General features: G+C 35.0%; 2 protein-coding genes and 2 long non-coding RNA genes across 5 annotated transcripts; 3 read left to right on the top strand and 1 right to left on the bottom strand.

Moving 5' to 3' along the window:
- The first annotated feature begins 7,306 nt into the window (after positions 1-7,306).
- LOC148649205 (beta-crystallin A2-like) lies at positions 7,307-10,183 on the top strand. The gene is made up of 5 exons (XM_088605579.1): positions 7,307-7,429; positions 7,821-8,006; positions 8,879-9,020; positions 9,537-9,679; positions 9,940-10,183. Exons 2-5 carry the CDS (start codon positions 7,846-7,848, stop codon positions 10,085-10,087), a joined length of 594 nt encoding a protein of 197 aa, XP_088461705.1. The 5' UTR covers positions 7,307-7,429; positions 7,821-7,845; the 3' UTR covers positions 10,088-10,183.
- LOC148649206 (uncharacterized) lies at positions 8,033-12,837 on the bottom strand. The gene is made up of 2 exons (XR_015926305.1): positions 12,500-12,837; positions 8,033-8,640 (listed from the first exon to the last, which is right to left on the bottom strand). It is a non-coding gene; the product is annotated as an uncharacterized LOC148649206 (long non-coding RNA).
- LOC148649207 (uncharacterized) lies at positions 12,757-14,614 on the top strand. The gene is made up of 2 exons (XR_015926304.1): positions 12,757-12,892; positions 13,534-14,614. It is a non-coding gene; the product is annotated as an uncharacterized LOC148649207 (long non-coding RNA).
- Positions 14,615-20,332: 5,718 nt separating this feature from the next.
- On the top strand, positions 20,333-23,998 carry fev (FEV transcription factor, ETS family member). Of its 2 annotated transcripts, XM_088605581.1 has the most exons (3): positions 20,333-20,429; positions 21,021-21,092; positions 22,229-23,998. In XM_088605581.1, the coding sequence occupies exons 1-3, from the start codon at positions 20,381-20,383 to the stop codon at positions 22,765-22,767; spliced, it is 660 nt and encodes a 219-aa protein (XP_088461707.1). In that variant the 5' UTR covers positions 20,333-20,380; the 3' UTR covers positions 22,768-23,998. The 2 variants fall into 2 exon arrangements, with proteins under 2 accessions (XP_088461707.1, XP_088461706.1); XM_088605580.1 differs by lacking the exon at positions 20,333-20,429 and having other exon boundaries at positions 20,474-21,092.
- The last annotated feature ends 1,603 nt before the right edge of the window (positions 23,999-25,601 follow it).

Below are 25,601 nucleotides of genomic sequence, written 5' to 3' on the forward strand. Positions count from 1 at the left end.
ATGCAAAATATTCATCTCAAATTAACTTTTTAAGCATATGGCTTTCTTTTTGTACCTTACTAGTAGCTGTACAGAAAGCTTTATATTTTAATTAACAGTGTATTGCACCTATCCGTGTTTAGCTACAGTTCTGCACATATTTATTCTACACATTGCAAACTAAACAAAGTCTCAAAACCAGCATCCTGGTCAACACCCAAAATGCTAACTAACAGATACCTTTCCAGTTCTCTGTTTCATAGTGCATCTATTGCCGATTCAAATAGAAGATATACATAGAATAAGTTGAATGTTACTATTATAACATTTTTCTCATTTATGTTCCTTGTCATCTGCATCTGTAGTATTAGGCTGCAATGATGTATTTATGAAGTTATGTATTTTGACTACTTTCACACATTCTAAAAAATATCAAAACCTTCTATTTTAAACTTTCTTAGGTTTATGATTAAGTTTCTATTCGTTTTTCCCACAGAACACAAAGAAATTGAAACCTTGCTTTTTTATTTTTAGCTCAATGTTTATACTTTCTAGTTGAATTAACATAAAAGGATTTAAAATGTATACAGGAAAATAATGAGCAGAAATAAAACTTTGATAATTCAATGAAAAATGCAGGACTAATGATCAATATAGGATTGATTTTCAGACTGTCCATTTGTGGAATTCAAACATAGGTGTAACACATATAACACAATCATGGCGTCAAAGAGTGTCAAATTGTTTATACTGATTGTTATCGATAAAAATACATTTATTGTCATCTGTATTGAAAATAACCCTGCTACAGCAGTTCTGCTGGTATCTGTTTCATCTTTTTGGTGAAATACAGAGTTATCAAAAGACACAGCACTGGTCATGTTACACATAGTAGTCAGGAACAGATGCAATTATTTTAACAGCTGTTTTCTTTATTAAAATTTGTTGCACATTATTGTATTATAATACTGTGTTTCTGCAGTACTTGTTCCAATTACGGCTTTTTGTTCTTGGAGGTTTTCATAGATAATTTATTACATTTACAAAGCCAGGGGCACTGTGTTGCTGGTTAAATGGGTCTTAGTCCGTGCCTGAGGGGTATGAGCTGTTTAATACAAGGATGCATGAAAGGTTACTAATGAAATATGCAAATGTTTCTAGGCTGTTTATCGTTGTATTTTATACAGGAAAACTGTGTGATGGTGTCCGAATCAAGAAATTAAGTAAAGGGTACATCTAATAGTTCCAGTTTTATGTTAAATGCTTCATTGCTATTATATGCTTAGGGTTGCACCATAACAGAAAGCTTTCAGAGAGCAGATGTTACCAGGTGGAGCTGTCAGTGCCCGTTCAAATTTGTCCTTCAGAGGATTAGTTTCTATGGCAGCAACAAACATGTGGAACAGGTAATTTTGCTGTCCATTCAATGACTATTTAAATAGCACTTCCCAATATTAAACATACAAAATGCCTGGTAACTAGTCAACTTATATTGTCTGCACTGCTAGCTGTTATTATTGATCCACTCAAGGCAGGCATCTTGAAAATGTCATGTGTGCACAGCTACATTTTACAATCATGCAGGATCAAATTCAGAAATCATTTACCATCCTGTTAAGTTTACAGCTGTTTCTTTTCTAACATGTACTGTATGAAACAAAATCAAGCATAAATTTAATGTGTAATCGATCAATAGACAGATGGTTAGTTCGCATGAGTCTTAAGTCTTAAGGATGCTAAATGAATATCTGATGCTTCCCAAATTTCTTTTTAATTTTGTAATAGTAGGAGTTTTCAAAAATATGACCATGCCCACAAAACTGCAACTTTTTGCTTTTTGGATCAAAGAATGATAATCCAAAATTCAATCATTATTCAGTATTCATTCACAAATATTTTAAGGTATAAACCACTCATGACTTTAATAAAAATGACAAGCTGTTTTAAAAATCCAGTCAAACAACTTTCCACTCATGTTCCTTAATAAACGATTTACAATTATCAAGTTTTACTGCAATTTGTTTTCTTTTTGTCCAGATCAACATATTTTACAATACAATTTTCCAATTTTCTTTGAGTACTACAAAGTTGTAGTGACATTTGTAATGTAGAGATATAAAAGTTCTTGTATTTTGCAATGTGTGCAAACTGATACGAATAGTTTACGAAGCTACAATGAGAATCCTGACAACACAGTAAATATATATTCTTGAGAAAAAACAATATTATGGTGGGCTGAACAGATAGCTGTTTTTTTCTCTGCTTTTCTGAGGAGAACAACATAAAGTCAGCTTTGGTAAGATGTCACATCAACGCTGTCAGAAAAGAAGTCCACACCCTCTGTTTGCATGCTTTGAGGTGGGATAAAGAGATCATTCTCTGATATGTAAAGGAGAAATTTACAAGTTAAATAGATGTAACTGTTGGTAGTTTAAAAGTGTTGGATTTTTCTAATTATTTTACGAAAATGCCTTCAACGTTTAACATAACGTCTTTGGATCGTCAGCCTATTTGATTGTAGTGTCATAAACGAAAACGTGGCATTTCACTTTGAACCAGCTTAAATCCTCCCTTCTTTCAAAAACAATTTAATCACCAACCTGATACGCTCTTGTTTTCGTGCGACTGCTCTATGGCAGTGTGTGGGGGTGGTGGTGACGGCCGGGTAACCATGGTAGACCTTCATTCAGGAAAGGTTTATTCCTTCATCACGCATGAAAAGCGCATGCATTCAAAATGCCCTGAACTCTAAAGAAGGGGAAATCTTTTGGCAATTGATTTCTGTCGCTCTAAATTATAATGAAGAAATAACAGCTGCATTTTGATGTGCGACTAATAAAAAATTGATGCGCAGCAAAGATGAGAATACTGCAATAAAACAATTCAGATGTGTTAAGATTTTTGTTTGTGTCCATCGGCTTTATGAGTCATAATGTTTATGTTTATCAATGCAACAAGATATGCCATTTTTATTTTTAAAATGTGCGTAGTACACAGTAGAAATATACCTTAATATGGTTTTAAGCCTGTTGTGCTGAGTCAGTGCATTGATATTTTAAACACCTACACATTATACATTATATTTATATAACACAAGGTGTTAAACTATTTTGGTGTAGATTTAGAGACTTATTTTTTGAGAATTATTTTAGTATACCCAGGCCCACTGTTAGTTAATGAAAGAGAAACAGTAAAACCTTTTGTAATATCTTTGTAGCAAAGATAAAATTCAAAGTAGACTAGTGAGTTAGCAAATTTACATGGCTACCTTCTACTAACTCAAATTTCCTAGTAAAATAAGTGCTCAGCTGATCCTGAGCAGACACAGATCTAATCATTCAAATACAGGAACAAAGGACACCTGCTGTGCATCTGCCTGCCTTGTTAACAAAGTCTGCAGTATGCATTAGCCAGGCAACTGAATTGACAATCCATCAGGCAAAAAGAATCAACCAAACACAATGTAAACACATTTCAATTAACCCAAAGCACTACCACCTCCCTTTGCACTGTGCAAAGTGGGAAGAGTTTTATTCATTAGTCACACATTTGGATTTTTATCAACCTGCACCATGTTCTCCTGACGCTATCATACATAACATTTTAGATAAAAAGAAACATAAAAAACACACATATATACTCTTACTTATTCTATTTCTCTTTAGCAATTTGTTCCCTGGTCATTTTTAAATTTAATCTCCAACACTGCATAAATTTGGACTTTTATTTAATGGAAAAAGGGTGTATAATATAGCAATATATTCCAGTAATTATATTTTGTTTAAGGTATGTATTGTTTCACAAGCCTTTTTTAAAGTAATAAGAATGTTTAAAAAGATTAGGTGTAGAATCAGATTATATTCTCTGGCAGAGAACCTAAAACAATTTCTGAATAAGATGTAAACTACACTTCTTAATGCTGGCAGCAGCATTCACAGCAGATCAGCAGTAGTCTGATCTTCTAAGAACTCAGCAGCCAAGCAAAGCTGGTCTTGGATAGTACAGGGATGGGAGTCTTCAAAAGATTGAAGTTGCTGGTGCAGGTGGCACGATGCCCTCTGGATCAGAATTCCAAAAACAACATGGCCATAGAGTGGCATGATGGTGTAGTGACTAGCATTGTTGTCTCACATCACTAGGTTCTGGGTTCAATTCCTGAGGTGCCATCTGCATGGAGTTTGTATGTTCTCAATGTGCTTGCATTGATTTCCTCCCATAGTCCAAAGACCTACAGGTAGGTTAATTGAATTCTGGGAAAAGTGTCCCTGGCGTGAGTGAGTATTTGTCTGTGTCCATGTGTGCTCTTGCACCAGTTGCTTGCTGGGATGGACTCCAGCTTCCCCACAGCCCTGTACTGGATAAAACATATAGAAAATAGATGGATGTAATATGCCAATATGAGCACTGTTAAGAAGAGTAGGGCTGTTAGCCCTGGTGTCCTGGATAATTTCCACTTTGCGCTTGTACAATATAAATTGCTGTCCATAAAGCAATTTCTTACTTCTCAGTGTGATCTGCAGTACAATGGGACTGCTAATGTATATTGTCTGTGTATCATCTAGCAGGTGAGATGCACTTCAGCAATGGATGAAGTGGGTTCCCATTCATCCATTGAATCTGCTTTCAGATTCTTTTGAAAGAAAAGCACCTAGCTATAAACTCAGAGAATTATTATAAACATTATTATTAAGGAACTAATAAACCACAAAGAAACTCCCCTTTCTCTTTATTGCCTTTAGTACACATTGTTAATAACCTTATTTTATTATTTTATAGGTAGCATGTTCTTGTTGCTATTGACCTCTGTGCATTCGTAGGTGAAGGGAAAAAATAAATTATTATTTTGCTCAGGAGGAAGGGATTTTTTAACCTTATTCCCTCTAAGCAATTTTTCCTGCTGGCAAAACTGTTAAATTCTTTGCATAACAATTTGATGCACCAAACATACTGTAACATAATTCAGTATTGTACATGAAACTCCTTACTCCACAATAAGATTTTCACTAGCCACCACTAGGAGGTGGAAAAAAACAAGGCTTCATCCAATAATAGAAGAGGGAATTATAGAAAACCATTACAACTGTATGATTTCACCGTCCTTCCTTTCCTGAAGTAATGTGTGTGACTAATGTTAAAGCCCATTTACAGGATTGTACTTCGTTGAAACCAGTAAATGAAATAAGAAACATTATAGTAAGCCTTGAGGCCAAGTGTAAACTAAAGTTAGACTAGCAATTTAGTAACAATTCTGTTCAGCCAAGTTATTATGGTCTAGGAAGCTCCACAAGAGCTGCTGTTACTTTCTTATTCTTCTTCATAACTGTTTCTTGATCACAGATGTCCCTAATGCAACACCGTAATTTGGGCCTTGTATGGTAAAGTTCCTAAAAAAAGTCTAAGCAACTATCAGTATTTGAAATGATGCCAAATATATAAATATAAAATGCAAAAGGCCGACCTTACGTTTTATATACAGTACTTATACTGAACCACTCACTGTACTGATATGAATACCATTCCATTCTCCGTCATTTTGCAAAAATAAAATGCAGGTTTTGGATTTCTGAAATTCAGATGGATATTTAAATAGAACATTCTAAATGAGACAGCAATTTTCACATAATAGATCTCTCTCCATCTATATTTAACATTATTGGTGATTGGCTAATGGTGGTTTTAGACCTGCTTCCTACAGTGTAATGAGGCGTGATCCTCCATCACTACACTTTCTCTCTATATTTGCATAACATCTGTCAGGCAGTTGTAAATACAGTATGTCCAGGATCGTGGTTTTGTTACTCTCTTGAGAAGAGACATTAAAAAACTGCTGTAAATAACAATAATAAGGATTCTGCAGGTTTGAAACATACCTTACATATAATTGACATCTGGAAGGTATTTCTTAGCTTTAGAGTTTTTTGTTTTTACCAAGATATTAGCCAAAATAATTATTTTCTCTCCTTTTTCAATATATTCTTATAATATGGCATTTGACTGTGGGTATACTCAGACAGAAGCCCTGTTCATAACACTGACCAAGATTTTTTAGCAGTTTGTCTTTGATATGCAATGTTTTAAAAAGAAATATGACAATGTTCCTTAAATTAAAATAACAAAGCAATGATCATGTCGTACTATTAAGAACAATTTTAATATTTAAGACTTGTAACTATTTTATCATGTACGTGCAGTACACAGTTACTCCACAAGATGTCATTTGAGCTTTATATTTACAATACTATAAGAGAAGTACTGTACATTAAGGTTTTTTGCATCTTCTATGTCTGCTTCAAGAGATATAATCAGTAAAATAGTTTTAAAATAGTTGACTTTCCTTTGCCTGATATCCAGATTTTAAGAGAATAATGGAGAATACAATGTCCAAGCAGGAACGTTTTGAGGAATGTAATTGGTGGACCATCTGAGTCTCAGTAAATATTGTAAATCCATAACTAAAGAGATTCTAAAGAGACTTTCACAAAGGCTACATGACATCTGTCAAACTTAATAGATTCCTTTCAGAAGCAGAAGATTTTCTGTTGACTAAAACCACACTGTATATCATTATTTAATACTGCCAAATAATGAAGCATATTATACTTTCAGAGTGACTGAAGCCTGCTTGACCTTAGTATTGAGTATCTCCTTATCAAGCCAAAAAGGCAGATGCAGAAAAATAGTAAAACCTTAAACCTAAAAAAACCCTGAAAAATGCAGACCGTAAAGATATCTTTTCAAGGAAAAGACAATCCTTAAAACAATGTTGCTGATGGATTCACTGAATAACAATCAAAAAATCATCCTGCTAACCACAAACTAATACTACTTACTAAGGTACTAGCCAGGCTAAAACTGTTCCTTTTATTAAAGGTAAAACCTTATTTAGCTAACTTTTAAACTTTTCTTAACATTCAGACATTATGTGGATTCATTTTTACAGTATTATCTCTTTTGTGGCACAAAATAATTCCAGTGTTTATCTATACAGTTGTCTCATTAATATCTCTTTTAGAACGGTTTCCTGCAACATTTCAGGGAGATTCTTCTTCAAACACAGTAACAAATGCCGTAGCTCTGAATGTCGAATGGCATAATGAAGGTACTCCAAAAAGCAGCATTAATGACCATCTCTACAGTTAATCTCGCAGACTACAGTTATTATCCTGCTTTCCAATCAAACTGTTGTGTCAGTTTTTTGGCATTGAAGGTGTCTCTCCATCAATCACGGGGCAATAGTTTCTATTTTGATGAGTCAGAAAACCTAAGACCCTCACAATAGACATTTCAGAGCCTAACAATAGTTTGAGCTAATGCTCTCTTTCAGTCAGGCATTGCTGAGTGAGCAGTGGTTGTGCGTATTCTGCATTTAAGCCAAGGCCTGGTACTATATAAACACTGGAGCAAAGCTTGTCCCCGACATTGACTTTACTGGATCTGTCCACTTCAGAATGTAAGTATCCTATTGCTGTTGAACATATGGACTGAATTGTATCACATTATAGTTTTTCATATATTTAGACAAGTACAACTACGGTGGACTTCACGGTGCACTTCAAAAACAATAACACAAACCATTAATCTAAACTGACTTTTGGTGACAGGGAATTAGAAACAAGGCATCTATAGTTCCTTTAATTACTTTTCTAATGTAAGTTGAACTTATTGCTTTCAAAACATCAGGGCATCAAAACATTGCTGCCTAAGCTAACAAACATTATATTGTTCTAGACTCTAGATGATGGTGATCATGCAGTTTTTGAGTCTAGATTTGTAGCCAGTTAAAAAGGTTAATATTTAATCTCCTTCACTTAAGTCCACTTTCTATGTTTTTATTCATACAGAAGAAGGTAATTGGAGCCAGCAAAAATGACTACGCAACCAATGGTCGAACAAATGGGACAGTGGAAAATCACTGTGTGGGAGGAGGAAAATTTCCAAGGAAAACGTTGCGAGTTTATGATGGAATGTCAGAACATCATGGAGAGAGGATTTCACAAGATCCGCTCCATCAAGGTGGAAAATGGCCCGTAAGTCTGAATGGATATAAGCCTGGTTCTTTTCCTCACAACATTTTTATTTTCAGTACTTCTTTTAAAACTGAGGTAGACCAGCACTCTATTTAGAGTAAGATGTGATTTTCACACACATTATTTTTACCATCTTGTCTCTAACATTTGCCAAAAAAGTATTTGTAAGATACATTTGAATATTTCTATACATTTTTGTGCTATAGGAATTGATATAAACAAGTAAAGTACTAGTATTCAAGAACATATCCCTTTTAACAATTTCTGGAATACTAAATTTCTAGTATTGAATGAAATGTTAAATAAAATAAGTCTGACAAATAAAAGGGAAGGTCATTTATGACAAATCATTGTCATATTCATAAGTGAAAAACGTAAAATAACAACCTTATAAAGAGACCTTTTTGTAATTTAGTTTGTAAATAACTTCCTTAAACTGTATTATTACAAGCAGTCAGACAATGAGAAATATATAAAAATAACATTTTAAAGTGGACAACTAATAATTGTGGTAATTATAATTTTATAGATAACATTTTGGTAAAACACAAGATTAATAAAAATTGCTGGTTCTAAGATGTTATTAGGATGATGCCATCAATGAACCTGAGTGTGAATGTATCATCATTAAGACCTGTAAAACAAAGGTAGAAACATGTTAGGACAATGTGTGTTTTCACTAGAAAATAACCCACCTTGACTCTAGCCCTTTCAGGATGTATTCATGGATTTGTTTCATGCAGATTTAGACAACCTGAGACAAAACAATTTGATCCATTGTGATTCCAGAATAGGTTTCCTTAATCTTATTAACAAATGCGATTTTGGTCAGATTCCCAAGTACTCATCTCGTTTCTCACCCCCTTGCACAGCTGGGTCGGCTATGAGTATCCTGAGTACCAAGGCCAGCAGTTCATCCTGGAGAAGGGAGACTATCCTCGCTGGGAGGCCTGGAGTGGAAACAGTGGCTACAGAACGGAGCACCTGCTGTCCTTCAGACCAATCAGATGTGCTGTGAGCTTGAAAAACCAATATATGTACCTTAATTTATACATTCAGACAGATGCACATGCTCTAGACAAACACCAGACTAAAGATTAAAGTGAAAGAAATTGTACTAGAATGGCCCTTACATCCTTCCCTATGTATTTCAATTACGCTGAAGTGCTAAAACACTCGTGTAATGTTACAATTACAGCTAACACTTTAAAGTTATTTTCACAATTTAAACAAAGAAAAGGAATGATACATGGTTTTTAGCCCTGTCAATTAAAACCTTCAAAAAAATGGTTCAAACACCCATTTTATGAATTACAAAGGCCATGTTACTTAGGGGAACTAAGAGAAACTACTGCACTTTGTTCTGTTAAAAAAACACATCCATTTTGTAGACACATTACTAATTGAGATACTCTGACATAATATTGCCCTGAAAGTGTTCGCATTTTGAAACAGCTTCATCAAAAATCCAAGGTACCCATTTGTTTCCCCTCTTTGCTATCTGATCAGAGTTGTTGCGTTTCTCTGTAGAACCACAGTGACAGCAAGGTGACTCTGTACGAGTGCGAGGACTTCCAGGGCCGGAAGTTTGAAATGTGTGATGACTACCCCTCCCTGCAAGCCATGGGCTGGTGCAGCAAGGAGGTCCCATCGATCAAAGTCAACTCTGGGGCGTGAGTTCAACTTAAATACCAGTTGACTTTAGTTTAGTAAAATTATGTGCACTTTTAACCACACCAAGCAGTGAAAACTGTTTTTAATAATCCTGTTCTGTTTATGTTTTCCTCATGATGATGGTGGGATCTCTTCATTGCTGGAAGCCTGCCAGTCATTCTTAGTCAGCGCTTTTAAGATCCCTTTTAAACCTCATCATGAGCACATTCTAGTGGCCAGTTCTAACAGTGATGTTTCCTCCTCTATTGATTCTTCACAGTTGGGTAGCCTATCAATACCCAGGTTACCGTGGATACCAGTACATCCTGGAGAGAGACAGACACAATGGAGAATACAGAAACTACAACGAGTACAGCACCCAGGCTCACACCAACCAGATTCAATCTATCCGCAGAATTCAGCACTAAGTCCAACCGACACTTTTCCTTACAGTGATTATGTATCTAGCATTGCATGAAATGTACTAAAATAGGCAATAAAAGCATTGTTCAAACTATGGAAAAGAGTGCATGTGGCCATTCCTTGCTTTCTTCAGTTCCTCCCAAAAGTGGAACTAACTATCTATCTATCTATTATGCTAGATGACAACCTGAGGCAGATTTTAAATAAATGTACCACACTTGACTGTCTGACTTCTTCTACATTTAAATCATATCAACAGATTTTCAAATTTCAATTATGATAAAGTTGAAGTTATTCATTATATCAATTCAGATCACTTTAATCCAGTATATAGACAGACCTTTTCAGAAATGTTTTGTATACATACAATAGTGTGAAGAAAAGGATGGCTTGTGGTTATTTACAATAATTAAAAAAAAACATTTTTTCATGTTAACTATAGGCTATCTATCCTTGTCAATGGGAATGTGGAAAATCACAACTAACAATAACTGTACTTTATTTCCAATAAACATAAGCATAAGTTTAATCAATGCTGTAAATGTTTTGATTATGTGTTATTTCATAGATATTATATTATATATTCTATATATAATGCTAAGGCAAATAATACATTTTGTTTGCCTTGGAATACATCAATTTTAAATAGTTATGAATACATGCATTTCTTTGTGGTTTTCACTAAAGAACAATGTTTTAAAATGATACTGTGAACTTTAGTTTCAGCTGTAAGTGAAATTTATTAAAAATTCCCCGAACTGTATACTAGAAAAAATGCATAGATTACGATACATTAAAGTGCCTCATATTCCTTTATTCTATTTCAGCTATTCCTTTAAGACCTATATTCTTAGTTTACATTTGAAATCAGCTTTGTCTATAGATGTTTTTCTTGATCAGTTTACATTAAGACATTGAAGGGTTGTGTTGATGATGTTTAAATTGGGTTGTGCAAATCAAGTGCTGGTAAACTGTTTAAAAGAGAAGCACTCTTCTGCATATTCCTATTTTCTCAGAATCATCTCCAAACATTATGTTGTTTTAGTGGGACATTACAAATTTTAGAAGTCAAGCTTTTAATGAAACTTAACAGAATGTGGGTAATATAGAATTATTGTTGTTTTTTTTTTTACAGAAACAGAACAGATTAAGTACAGACCAATAGCTATCGATCTAAAATATCTAAGAAACTAAGTTTCAAAGAATTATATGAAGGGTTATGAATTGGCTCCTGGTGTTTCACAGCACCATGGTATATAGGATATCTAAAATAATTCTAATTCTGCCTTTTGCTTATACAGTATGAAATTGAACTTAGTAGCCTTGGACAGTAGTTTCCACCTTTTTAGGGTTAATCAGCATGGCATAGCTAACTGGTGATGGGTGATAAGGACAATATACAGTAAGCATCTTACACTGAGCACCTTTCACATCTACAATGCTCTTTAGTAATATACTGTCAAACACTAACATCCATTCTATACTGAAAATGTTTTGTTAATAATTTCAGAAAACAGAAGAAGGGGTCACAAATATGCAGCTTAAAATCAAGCAGGTAGATGAAAAAGAAGTGACTCATGTTTTCTTTACTTAATGTTGCATGCCTCTGGAATAACTCAAGTAATGTTGCTGATTCTTCCAGTTAAACTTTTGTTTACGAGGTTCTCTGAGCTGTCCAAGGTACTGAACATTTTCAAAACCTTTATTCAAGGGTTCCACCTGCATATGAGAGGCAGTTGTAGGTTATTTTAAATGGTAAAATGATGATTCGGTATTATATACAGCAAACCCATCAGTTCTATCATTTGGTGAAGATTTGCCTCTGCTAAAACACTTAGATAATACTGAAACCTAATCCAGACTTTGACTAATTAAACCTTTATACTGACTTGAAATATCATGCTTGTAATCAGTGTGAATGTGAACCTCACAGTATTGACCAAAATATCTTAATTGCAGGAGAACATGAATAGTCAGTCCCTAAATCTGGCACTTTCATATTAATCTCTCTTGCTCTGTGGTGTAATATGGTAGCTCTCAAAACGTCATTACAATCTCCTATTGCCACTGGAAAAATAGGAACAATGGGAAAAAATATAAAGTTATTATGCTGTAAACCATGTTTAATTAAAATAACTGTAAAAAGTACTTGTTTCGTGGTGTTTTACTTACCTATTGCATAACATATAAATCTATTTCTCCACCCGTTTGTAAGCTGCGATCAACCTACTACTGTACAGTGTTAACAGATTTCAGAAACTAAACTGCAGTACACAAAATGAAAGACTGAAAAGGTACAGTATTTGTTATAAAATGCTCCAAAAAATGTTCTGTTACAAAACAAATGATTTTTTACACACTTTTTTTTCTTTTAGCTGGGCAGTAGTATAGACAGTGACACGTAGTATTCCGGATACCTGTCTTATTCAGTGGGTGGGGTACGGTGCAGTCGGGAAGACGTTTGTGTAGTTTCCTTCATTTGAATGCAGCCACGAGTCACGCTGTCACATCCTGCTTTGAATCCGTCTCCTGTTAAAATTTACAATGGAGGACAACACTGGCTTTACCTAATAAGTTGTGCTCCCAACACACCCACAAGCTAACTTGAATCCATGCTCCAGCTTTGAACTTACAATGCAATTTCCCACACCCAGAACAGGATCTCTTAATAAATGTTCAACTATACACACCTTTTACAAATACACTTTCCTATCTCAACTGATTTAATCAGCTGCCCTAGCAGTGTGCGTTTAGCATAGCCAGACTACACAGCTTCTTAAGGGACAAATACTGTATAGTGCTCCTAGGAGGTAAGTTAAATTATTAACAAGGCAATCTTGTGTTTTAGAAAATACTGCCATAATGGAGACGTTTTGTAAATATATATCTGCTTCATATTAAAGAAAAAAACGAATATTTATGGGAACCGAGGTAAAAGGATTTTGTTCATTATTTTAAATAGTTATACACATGCAACAGGTCGTGACATGTGAAAAGTGTTCATGCACATCAATCACCTTTTTCAGACGCTTTGAAAAGGATAATTTTGTTACCATTGTTTAATGTGATTTTATTTTGATTTTTTGTTCTCTTGTGTTCATACTTATCGTTTTTGCTCTTTGTTTTAAGGTGTTAATTTGTTAATTCTGTATTTCTTGCATACGTTAAAAACAGCAGTTAATCTGTAAGGGAAGGCAGTTATATTTTGCGTTTTATATTGGTGTCCAGATATCTCTCTCAAATTACTTCAACTACATTATCTTCTTTGGTTAAATTCTGTGAACTACTGTATACAGGCTTTTATCCTGATTTATATCATAATTCTGTTAGAAATGCAACAGGCTTGAATGAAAACAGCCTTTAATCCTTAACGCACTGCTACAATCTGCATGTCAAAGTTTGAATTTAAATATAAAATAAGATTTTAAACGCATTCACTTTATTATTTCAGATACGGAAGCAGCACACTCCTCTGAATGAAACGTTCCTGCATACTGAAGCCACTGATCACAATTATCACCTGGAAAAAAACCCAAAACTTAGTTTTGAAGGGGGTTGAAAACAGCATGTATGCTAATACACAATTGTAATATACATAAAGACCTAGTTAACGTATTTGCGAATAATACTGTTTCACAAGGAAAACGGTAGGAAAGATCTCTTGTATTCTGGGCTTGTTTTAAGTTGCCTGCGATTTGTTTAAAGACTCAGGCAGCTAAAGCAAGTCTGGAAAGCCGGAGGCAACTTCGATGGAGACCCGATAAAAGCACAAAATATTTGTAGAAAAAAAATTTACCATAATTTATTAATCTCTTTTGAAACTTTTACTTTATGAAACGTAAAATAATTAAAATAACATCGCAAAAAATGCGTCATTCCTGCCTAGTAATGTATATACAGACGCTAAAGGGACGAGTATTTCCTATTTTAAATTCAGTTTGCTAGTCGATCGCTATCAAACACGGAAAGCGACGTCACTTGATCACTGGACTTGCCTCTTAGTTCCACACAATCCCTCAAACCTCTACTAACGGAGAACATCACAGAGAGCAAAGTTTTCAAACCTCAACAACTCCTGAGTAATTTAAATACAGATTTGTGTTGGGATTAAGCTACCGGTGTTAGCATTTAAGATGAGCTGTCCGTTATTTATGTGCAGCTGCCGTGCTCCTTGTTTTCAGCAATGCCATGTTACTTAGTTACGACAGGGTGTCGTTTCACGAACTGCTGCACTGGAGAGAGACAGTAAAGAGCGCATGAAAATCCGCAGTCAGTGGAGCTGTTGTAGCGTTGAGGATCGTTGTACTGAATTGCAAGGGCTCTGTAAATAGTTTAGAATTAAGTACTGCGCTCCTTAGTATGTTAGGTTAGTATGGTACAGTAGGTTTCCCGGTGAGGGTTGGGCGACAATTATTTACAGATCCCTTGTAGTTCAGTAGAAGACCAGGTTCACTCCACTACACTGTGCGTTTATGAAGTGTTAGCCTTGCTCTTGTAGCTCTGTGTTGAATAAAGAGTAAAACTGGACAACACCCATCACGTCTTTTTTTTTTTGTATGTTACAGCAATGTTATAACGTTTGTTCTTTTTTGCTTTTTATAGTATCTGGCTATCTGACAGACTGAAGCCGGAAAGTAATTCTATAATATTGAGCTGGTTTCATTTAAAATATTTAGATTATCATATTATATTTCATATTTATGTTTGATCTCCAGATACACGAAAGCCATCCGAGTCAAAATGCTGTGGTCCGTGTTTACATAAATTAAGTTAGTTAACCGAAATACCGAAAACCGAAACTGTACTTTCAATGTTTTCTAATAGGTAGCCTTGTAGGTTTTTACTTACTTAAACTGTTCTAGTGCAGCCAACATACCGTAACCTCGAGTATTTTCTTCCTTACGTCTCATACTACTGTATGACGTGTTACAATACTGAAAGATATGTTGGCTTGTTGTAAATGGATTTTTCAATTATATAATTTTCTAATCCACCTTGAAACTATTGTAAGTACTTGTAAAGTGCACACTGTGGGAAATGTAGATAAAATGGAAAACAGACATGCCTTAGAAAAAAAGTTGTTTTGATTGAAAAATACATATTTTGAAATGTAATCAAATGCAACAAAGTCTTCCTGAAACAGTTGTATCCTGTAATGACTGTAATCATCAGTGTTGTGTAGTGACTATCACTCAACATCACATTTCAATTTTAGAAAGGGTTCAATGTTATAGAATCGGTCTTAGAGTCAAACAATCATACAGACAGAATGTATGGCAAAATGAAAAATGAAGTAACAAAAAATAGTATACAGATATTCATTCACAAGGAAAATCCAGCAAGTTATATTAGCTACTGTATACCATATTGCATTCCTCACATTAGCATTTAGAAGAAACAAGACACTGGGTGAATTTTACTGTAATACTGTAAATAAAATCTGTTTAGTTTGCATTTAAAGTGTTGGGGACACCCCCCTCTACATCCTCAAAACAGTTACAAAAAAGAGCAATTGGGACTTTGAAAACACCAGGTAAGTGGAGAACCAAGGTTACATTTTCTGTCATTCTGAATGTTTTTGTTTACAGGAATAACAACCTGTAAAGAAAAAAAAAAAGCAGAGAAAAATAATCATTTGAATACTTAGAGGGGTCATTCAGGGGCCATCCGAGTGATTCTATGGATAAAGGTGCTCACCTGAAACCAGGATCAACCCTCTGATACAGGATTGAGTCCGGGTCATGTCACTGTCTCACTGTGCCAGGCCATGGCCTAATGGTTGAGCATGGGCAAGGGTAGGACACGGTTCTCAGCAACACAGCGACCCCAGCAACCTCCTGGGCACTTGCAGGCACATGGCACTTTCGGTGTGTTTCACCTGCAATCTACGCTGAATCTCAAGTATGGGGCTGACTAGCTGGTGACATGTTAGGAGCTGAATGGCTCAAAGGTGGGAGGGTCCGAAGAGTCTGCCTACATTTCCTCATTCTCCTCCGTGTGTCACGAGAACTGTAGCCAGGACATCAAAAACACATGACTGGCTACTCCAAAGTAGATGGGCGTAACAAAAATAACAGGCCACATTAAACTTGTAAAAACACTGTCCTTAGAAAGAGGGGAGATCCAAGACAACTGCATTTGCAGCCACAAAAGTGTATTCCATGTTTAAGTGTACCTACTGTAAATAGTCAGGTCACAATATCCTGGACTGCTTTGTTACTTTTAAAAACATTCTCTGTTGTAGTTACACTATAAGAGAGGACTAGGGGAAATCTGCCACATAAGTTCTTTGACACTGCAAAGCACTGAATCTAAGAACTTTGGTGTTTAGCATGTAGTATGGCAAAAGACATGGTCTTAAATATCTGTAAATACTTAAGTGGGAGGACAAGACATGCACTGATTTTCTATATTAGGCAGAAATACTGAAGTATCCTGTTAAAAGTGTCTTATAAAGGATAACGATTTCAAAACTTCCAAGGCAATGTTAAAGAGTTCTAATCCTTACAATGAAGGAAATGTCAGAGTAAACTTTAAAAAAAAAAATTAAGACCTATCTACAGTACAACAGGGAAAATGGAAAAAGTCTGGGTGTTTTGTGTATCTGTGGCTTCCCCCGCAGAGGCTTTGTTAAACAAAACGTAATTGATATAAGAATATGTAAATATGTTATATGTAGAAGATTAGAAGTATTGGATAAAATCAGGTCAATAATAATTTACACATAGACAGTATTACTACTAAATGAAACGGCTAGTAGAGTTTCAGAGCAAAGGCGGATCGTTTCAGCAGAAGCATTAAACAGAGATAAAGCTGAGCGCCCCCTGGCTGACAACCTGATGATAAATGATCTGACCAGCAATCCAGCTGCAAGGTATCTACAGTAGATGATGTGGCATTCGGTGAATGCGCCGTATTAAGTACTTAAGGCAGCATGCTGAACCATAAAGCTGACAAGCTAACTGAGTGAAAAGACCAGGTGTTACCAATACGTTATCGCTGTCCGATATCTAGCAGTTCTCTATGTAATTTCCGTAAACCAATGGAACACTCAATAAAAAAAAATAAAGTTTCAAATTCTAAATGCACAAAAGTCCTTTTTTTAAATCGTTAGAGACTTGAAAAAGGAGTTTCCGGCTGTAGAGAAGTCAGGTGACAGCACTGAACCACGGTAAAGTCTTTGACTAACGCTGAAATATTCAGAGAATGGTCTTGTAAAACAACAAAACAGACCACTTGATTGTTTTCGATTTCCCATCTTCATGAAGAAAATCCGGAGTTCCCCCGTCACCCAGCCTACGGCACGCCTCCAAGGCCATACTGTACAAAGGCACTGCGCGTTGTCTGCGTGCTCAGAAATAAGGAAGACGGTAAACAAGAGTCAGTTCCCTCCCTCCTTCAAATCTGGTCCTGCAGACCGACACACCTGCTGATTTTTGTTACACCTGAGCACTCGGTTAGGGTCTTCAGCCATTAATAGACATAATTTAACTGTTAACCATGCAGTATAGACTGTTGTCTATTACAAAAAAAAATATAAAATAATTGTATTTCTTAAAATCTCCAATCTTTGAGTAAAAAAAAATAACATACAAAGGTTCAAAGCAAGAGACATGCTGGTCCAGATCGGGATTCATTTCCGTAAAGAGCTCAGCAGCAATGAAACCAGTTTGTGGGAACACTTGTGGTAAAAGCCTCATGTAGAACTCCAGGATCGGGTGCTAGATTCTTGCAGATTTTACGTTTAGCAGCAAATTAAGACCTACAAAAACAAGTGACATCACTTCTTATCCAATATCCAAAAATATTTAGAGATGCAATACTGTATATTTAGATTTACACGTAAATAATTGATTAGTATTGTGCAATTTTTTTAAATTCCTTAAAAAGAAGATGTATACAATTTTACGATGTCTGTAAAAACCGTAAGACATATTTAACATATTATACTAATTTATAGACTAATATGCTTTCCAGATATCTAAAAACATTCTTACAAATAAAATATATGAAATGTATTGTGATAAACACCACTGGAATGAAATTCCAAAATACAATGAAATTAGTGGAATCTGTTGCCACTGCAAAGTCTGTCAGATACTGCATGCAGTGTGGACTCTCACACTGGCCTTATCCTTCATCATTGGTTAATTGTATAACTGTATAAGGCACATCGACTTTCTTTTTAGGAATTCATGGGTGCTTGGCATGTCTTCTTAAACACTGTTATTGTGCATTCTCCATAAATAAACTGGAAGTGCAGTTCAAGGAAATTGTGATGTCACATTTGAATGCTATTCTTGGCATTTGTTTGCATTTGGGTGGAATAATTATGTATGCATTAGATATATATTAGAATAAGCATGCTCTGAAAGGTGACAGGGATAAAGGAATGAATTTCCACAATGCCACTGGGTCCATGGACTTTCTTTGGCAAAGAAATGACTTGTTTCCTGACAGCCAGTGTTTGATTTCCAGTTTGACCTAGATCCCTCCAGAGCATTGCTGTGTACAGAGCATTACATCAGAATGAAAAGCCAAGCAAAACAGAAAGCAGGGTGATATCAGGCTGGATTGCTTTCGTAGGGATATATGTGATTCTGAAGGGAACACTTCCCCTGTTTACACATAGATGTAAAACGTGGACCCTGGATGTAAATAATTATATCAAAATTGCAGACAAATCAAAACATGTTTGTGTGGATCAGCAAAAAGAAATAAAAAGAGGGCTAGAAAGCAAACAAGTAATTAGAATGCCACATCATTGGACCAGCTAACTATACTCCTAAGAGAAACAAATGGAAAACAATATCTACCTACAGTAGATAGCATGTTCACATGTAACACATTAACAAGATCAGTGTGGAGAAGTATACAGTAAGAACAAAATTCACTGTGGCATCTTACAGAAGTGAACTCAAAAAAGACTAAAGAGAAAGAAAATTATCTAACTAAACATCATAAATAAACTTAAAAGTATTCTGAAGTCCATTATTCACATGGAACAATATATTGGATAACATAACAGCAAGCAATATAATTTGTAATAGGTTGTGGGCATACACACATACTGTATACACAAACAGTACACAGCTTAATAATCTCATGTCATGAAATAACTTTTACCAATATGTGAATAACTCAGAATGAATGAGTAAAATGTACACAGTAGCAAACCCCCCATCCCAAACACACAAAGTACCCTGATATTCCTCTGCCATTGCAATTATGACACTAAGAGCTTGTAAGATTGATTGTAGTGGTACCATATTAATGTTTTCTATTGATCAAAATAATCCATTTCAACCTTAAGTTGAAAATCAGCCTTTACCCCTGTATATTTAGCACCTGACATCTGAGTTTCGTTAAATAATACCACCGTTATTCTTTGAAATATTAAGCTTTTACAAAAAAATATATTTATCCAGACCTATAACACCAGCTATATGGATGTTTCAATAAATATGTAATATGTATGAATGCTTTGAAAAAGATGAGTCAGACGTTTGTTAAATATGAGCTTTAATAGATGAAAAAGATAATTGTGGATGAACAACAACGAGAACTAACGACATATTGTGCCAGTAGTCTTTTTCATGTATTCATGTATGAATTTTCTTTTAAAATTATATTCTAGATATAAGGTACAAATTACAATTCTACATCAAATAATGCCATCTGAATGTGAAAGCTTTTCTCAATGGCTGGCATTTTAATAAATTATTGCTTTAACTTAAGATTTTAAGTCGATTTATCACCATTTAACCACATATTGAACTATTATTTCATTTCGATCGCTGATAGATAACGACAACCCATTATCCAGAACTGGAACAATCGTGTTGCTGTTTTCTTAGGCGCAATGAAGCATAATTTAAAATGTAAATATTTTGTTCAGATTCGAGCCGGACCGTTTTGTTTACAAAGAGTTAAAAAGGCGGAAAATTGAACGGATCTGAACAGGTTTCCATGTCAAACACTTCAATTCTCCATAGAAACTCTGATCTTAACTCGGAAACTTTATTAAACCCCGATGGAGGATTGATAAAGCAGAATTTCTATCGGCTTCTTTTTATTGTGGAGACAGGGCATGATGACAGAGGTAAATTGCTCTTTTAATTAAAGCAATGCACCAAAGGAAATTACAGTCTGAATATTGTCTCAGAGATGGCGTTTGTGACTGTTGCCTGGAAACTTCAATCTGTTTCACATTTATTCCAGATCACAGTTTTGAGATAAAGTTTAATAAAAATCCTTCCCCCAAATGAAATTCAGCCCTTTCTGATCAAACAGCTACAATGAAACAGAACTGTGGAGCAAACCTTATGTTTAACATGTATCTCTCAGGTATCCGCCACTTTCTGATTTAAAGCTTTTACAAATACAAGTTTTAACTAAAGAAGAGGATTGTTTTTAATTTTACATTGCCTGGTCGTTTTCTTGTCTGCTATTCAGCTTTTCCCTCTGCAGTCTGCTGGCTTTAAGCCCCCATCTCTTTGTCGGAAATCGGATTTCCTTTTTCCTGAACGCGTTTCCTGACTTCACCTCTAAAACTCGGAAAAGAAAACTGCAGATGCTGCCAAAGGAAAAAAAAAAACTTTGGGAAAAGAAGAAGACTTGCACAATACAACAGTGCAAGAAAGTTTTTAGATGTATAAACTATCTCAAGAATTAATCTAATACAGATTTAATATCTTGTATTTTTTCTTTTATATTTTTAAAAACAATTAAATTCATTTCGCTTGCCCTATTCTCCTACTAGTTATTTCATCAGTTAAAAGCAGAGGAAATGTCGACGATGGCATCAAAATAAACAATTAAAAAATGACCAATTAGCTGTCATCAAACACAAAGAGTTGTCTAAGTGTAAAATCCAAATGCCAAATGTTGTGCAAATTGTTACTGATAGACACTCGTGTTCATCTTTTTTTATTTCAGATCCCTCAGAAAATTTATTCAAAGAAGGAAAAACCTCATCCTGGAGTCCTATTAACACCGGCGTGCAGAAAGGTAAGTCTTGAGTATTATTATTGTTATTATTATCGATCGAGACGGACGTTTTCTATTTGTAATAGATTATACTTATTTAAGAAAAAAATCATGGAAAACAATTTATATTATTTCAAAGGTTAAAAACAAGACAGTTATTGAAAGGTAGCTTTTGGTTTTCTTACGCTTACAACAACTAATAATAATAATAATAATAATAATAATAATAATAATAATAATAATAATAATAATACAGATGACAATCACGCACCAGAGGTTCGCATTCAATGGCTAAATTATATAAAATCATTGCTAATGAGGGCCGTTAGTCCTCATGTATATAGACAATTAAATTATATCATCATACTCCTCACTTATTTTGAAGAAAGCTAAAAAGGAAAAAAAGAACATTTATATAAGCACAAAGTGCTTACGATAATACGATATCAAGCCCATTTTAGTTTTTTATATTCGTTATATAAAATATGTATTTCATTTTTTTATTTTTATTAAAAAAGGTGATAGTATAGATTGTCCAATGTTTAAAAGCTAAGGAACTCCTACATTCATAGACTGCAGGTAAAGTAGTATGTTGTATACAAAATAAGTCTATGAATAATTTGTATACGATGCCTTTAATCCCAAAGGATTTTTTTAAAACACTTTGATTTCCTTATTCTTGCCATGTGGCGGCACGTTAGTACCATATTAAATGTACTGTACGTTTATATTAAAAAGAAAAAAAAAAACAGTATCACCAGGAGAATTTCGAGTATTAACCTTAAATTTCTTCAGAAAAAAAACAGTGAACTACAAACATGGTGCATGTTTTAAATCCATATGTACACATTCATAAACATGTTACGTAGTGTATGCATTTGCTATATGAAAGATATACAGTACATGTATCACTTTATACTGTATATATGTGCAACTTATTGTATTGTAATACTGCACATACTAAATCTTTCAATGAATGAACCTGAAGTCGTTGCCTTATGTCGATTTTAAACATGATTTGTGACACTGGTATCTCTTAATCTTTGTGTTCCTGTTGAGCCTTACACAGATCTCCAGTATATTCAGATGTTCAGGGTAGGCTGAACACTATAACAGAATAACATTCGACAGAGCTGATAATTTGTTGTCTTTTTTAGGAAGCGGACAGATTCAACTTTGGCAGTTTCTGCTGGAACTACTATCTGACAGCTCAAATATGAGCTGTATTGCCTGGGAAGGGACAAACGGGGAATTTAAACTGATTGATCCTGATGAGGTGGCTAGGAGATGGGGTGAGAGAAAGAGCAAGCCTAACATGAACTACGACAAACTGAGCCGAGCTCTTCGCTACTACTATGACAAAAATATAATGACAAAAGTTCATGGGAAACGGTATGCCTATAAATTCGATTTTCATGGCCTAGCTCAAGTCTGTCAGCCGTCCACCACCGAGCACGCCTTGTACAAATTTCAGAGCAATTTCGCTCCCATCCCCTTTTCGGGAATTTCTAAACTCAATCTCGTCACTCCAAGTGTCGCTCCATCCGGATTCTCCTACTGGCCCGGGTCTCCGCCTGCTCTCTACCCCGGACACAACCTCCAACCCTCCGGAGCGTTCAGTTCAGTAGCAGCATCTCATATAAGCGGCATCAACAATATTAACAACTTAAGTAACATCAGTAACCACTACCATTAAGCATTTAGGGTTTTTCGTGCTATTTACAAAGAAAACAGTACAAATTATTTTTAAGGATGTGCTGATTGTATATTTTGAAACAACTTGTCTGTTTACAGATCTCCTACTACAAAATGTTTTTAAAGGAAGGATTTTTTGTTTTAGACACGGACCGCATTACGCTGGCAGTATTTTTCGCTGCATGCAAGTCTGCTGTTGTTGGTCTGAGTCTTGTTGAATTATTAATGGGCGATTTCCATTCCTCTACCATCATTAACAGTGTGCCGGAAAATACACATATTTATAGATCCGAATTCGTCAAATGAAAACAAAGCATTTGCCATTAATACAGTGAAGGTATTTTAAAATTGGCTGCTACCTTGAAGCGACCTTGATGCTGCCATCACGTTCGATTGAAAAATTGTCCCAATGGGACATTTAGCGCCATCTGGTGTTTGGAACTATATAGAAAAGGCTATTATTATCGTTGTTGTTTTAGTAGTATCTGGATACTATAAAAAATAAATGTGAAAGCATTGTCATTACGGGGTTCATACATTTTTTAAAAACGAAATCTTTGATTACCGTAAGTTTACCTAGGCTATCCATCTGTTTTCTAACTGCTTCTTCCAATTCAGGGTTGTGGGCAGCTGGATGCATTTGGGGTATCTATACATAAAGTATACAAAAAACATCTTTCTAACATTATTTCTGGTCGACAATACCCACACAGTGTGAAAGGCAGGATGAGTATATGTAGAATTGGATTAATGTTTGTTCTGTGATCTGCGGTAGGTGGTGAATGTAGAACGCCTCGATATCACTGACTCTTAGCTTTTTAGATGTTATGATAAAAAGCGTTTTCAAGGCTAATTCAAGTTTATTCCACCCCCTGATGTATACACACAGGACACCAGGAATCACCAGCAATGTTTAATTTTACATCCTTAAATACAGATCAGCTTGATCAGTTCAAAGAATATTTAAGAATAATTAACATACATGACTATTCTGAGCCATTTTTTGTGTAGTGATATTTACAGTTTTTTTGTATGTCCAGTGTCAGTCTAATGTCTTGATTATGTAAAATAGATAAAGCCTGCATTCCCATTGCCCATTGCTCTGTAATATACTGTAGCTGTTTCCATTTCATTTTCTATTGCACTGTAGTATAATTATTTCTCTACAGTATGTACACCTGTCTTGTAAAATAATTAAGTGTTAATAATTAAATGTTCTTCAAAGTACAAAACTCTGAGCTTTTCTGTGAGTTTATATATGTCTAAAAGTAGTACAATGTTGATACACAGTATGTACAGCTGCTTTATGTATCATTAATGATCACATTTTCACAGTGAACCTTTCTAATGCCAGTTGAAAGACATTTAAAACAATATGGTTTAGCTTTTTAACACATAAACCCAGCCAGTCCATATTTGGTATAGTATTTCTGAGCATTGAAAAATATCACATGATATGTTTAGTAATTTTAAAACATGATATATTAAGATTTATATTAGAACCACTTTTATTTGAACCTTTCTGACTTGATACACATAGTCTTGAAAAATACACGTATCCTAATATTTCTGAGAAAAATAATTACAGAACACTGTAAAGGAACAGATGAAAACAAGATTCACATGTCAGTTCTTTCTAAGGGGAAACCATTTTAAAAACAATTATAATCAGATCCTAGCACTGTACCATATACAGTATTGAAGTCTTGCACAGATTACCATCAATATGAAACTGGAAAAAAGACAATCTACATTTTCACAGTTCTGACAGGCATTTTTCATAGAAAAACAATTACCTTTTCTCTTAAAAAGTCCCTCTTTTTTTACATTCAGCACAGACGTTTGGAGCAAAAGGTGGCCAAGGTGTTTTATATTTCTAAATAAAATATTTATGAACAGATTTTCAGGTGTTTACTGTATGTGGGCTAGAACTTTTTATAAAACAAATGGTATTTAAAAACAAAATTAAGCGCCAAAGATACGCTGCACTACACTTAGGCTTAGTGTCACAGTAGTGCAGAAGGAATAGTAGATTAATTACATTTAGAATATGTGTGTGCGTATGTTTACAGTATGGCAAGGTTTTTCATTTCAAAACTAGAGGCAAGACCTCCTTGGGTAGACTAGACTTGATACATCGTAATCTCATTATGTAGTCCTAGATTTTTAAAAACTCAGTTTCACGTCTAAAATTTCAAATCAGTTTGTCCTTTGCATTTTAAAAATACATCTTGTTTAAGGAAAAAAAGGATACGTTTTTCAGTTCTGAAGCAGTTACACTAAAAACAACAGCAAAAGAACTATTGTATATTTTCAAATAACTGTTTCGATCTGTATGCTAGGCACAAACTCACTGGGCCCTACATTCAAAACACTTAAGTGATTGAATACCAGTTTCTTTTTAGGGGGATTTTAATATTAGGCCCATTGTTGTTATCCATCCATCCATTTTATAACCACGTCTTCCAAAACAGGATTGCAGGAGAGCTGGAGCCTATCTCGGCAAGCAACAAGCAAAAGGCAGGGTATATCCTGGATGCTATGCAAGTGCATCGCGGGGCACTCACAAACAAACACACACTCACGCCTGGGCCAATTTCCCCAGAAGCCAATTAATAATAATAATAATAATAATAATAATAATAATAATAATAATAATAATAATTGGTTACACTTATATAGCGCTTTTTTCTGGACACTCCACTCAAAGCGCTTTACAGGTAATGGGGACTCCCCTCCACAACCACCAATGTGCAGCATCCACCTGGATGATGCGATGGCAGCCATAGTGCGCCAGAACGCTCACCACACATCAGATATCAGTGGGGAGGAGAG

The sequence above is a fragment of the Lepisosteus platostomus genome, chromosome 14 (genome assembly GCF_059453375.1).
Source record: "Lepisosteus platostomus isolate fLepPlt1 chromosome 14, fLepPlt1.hap1, whole genome shotgun sequence".
NCBI classification, from domain to species: Eukaryota; Metazoa; Chordata; class Actinopteri; order Semionotiformes; family Lepisosteidae; genus Lepisosteus; species Lepisosteus platostomus.

What these genes read in the sequence shown, in the direction of transcription:
- LOC148649205 (XM_088605579.1), top strand. Translation starts at nt 7,846, where the DNA reads ATGACTACGCAACCAATGGTCGAACAAATGGGACAGTGGAAAATCACT. An exon ending in ATCAAGGTGGAAAATGGCCC is followed by an intron (nt 8,007 to 8,878) that starts GTAAGTCTGAAT and finishes CCCCTTGCACAG; the next exon opens with CTGGGTCGGCTATGAGTATC. An exon ending in TCAGACCAATCAGATGTGCT is followed by an intron (nt 9,021 to 9,536) that starts GTGAGCTTGAAA and finishes GTTTCTCTGTAG; the next exon opens with AACCACAGTGACAGCAAGGT.
- fev (XM_088605580.1), top strand. Translation starts at nt 20,960, where the DNA reads ATGCCAAATGTTGTGCAAATTGTTACTGATAGACACTCGTGTTCATCT. An exon ending in TAACACCGGCGTGCAGAAAG is followed by an intron (nt 21,093 to 22,228) that starts GTAAGTCTTGAG and finishes TGTCTTTTTTAG; the next exon opens with GAAGCGGACAGATTCAACTT.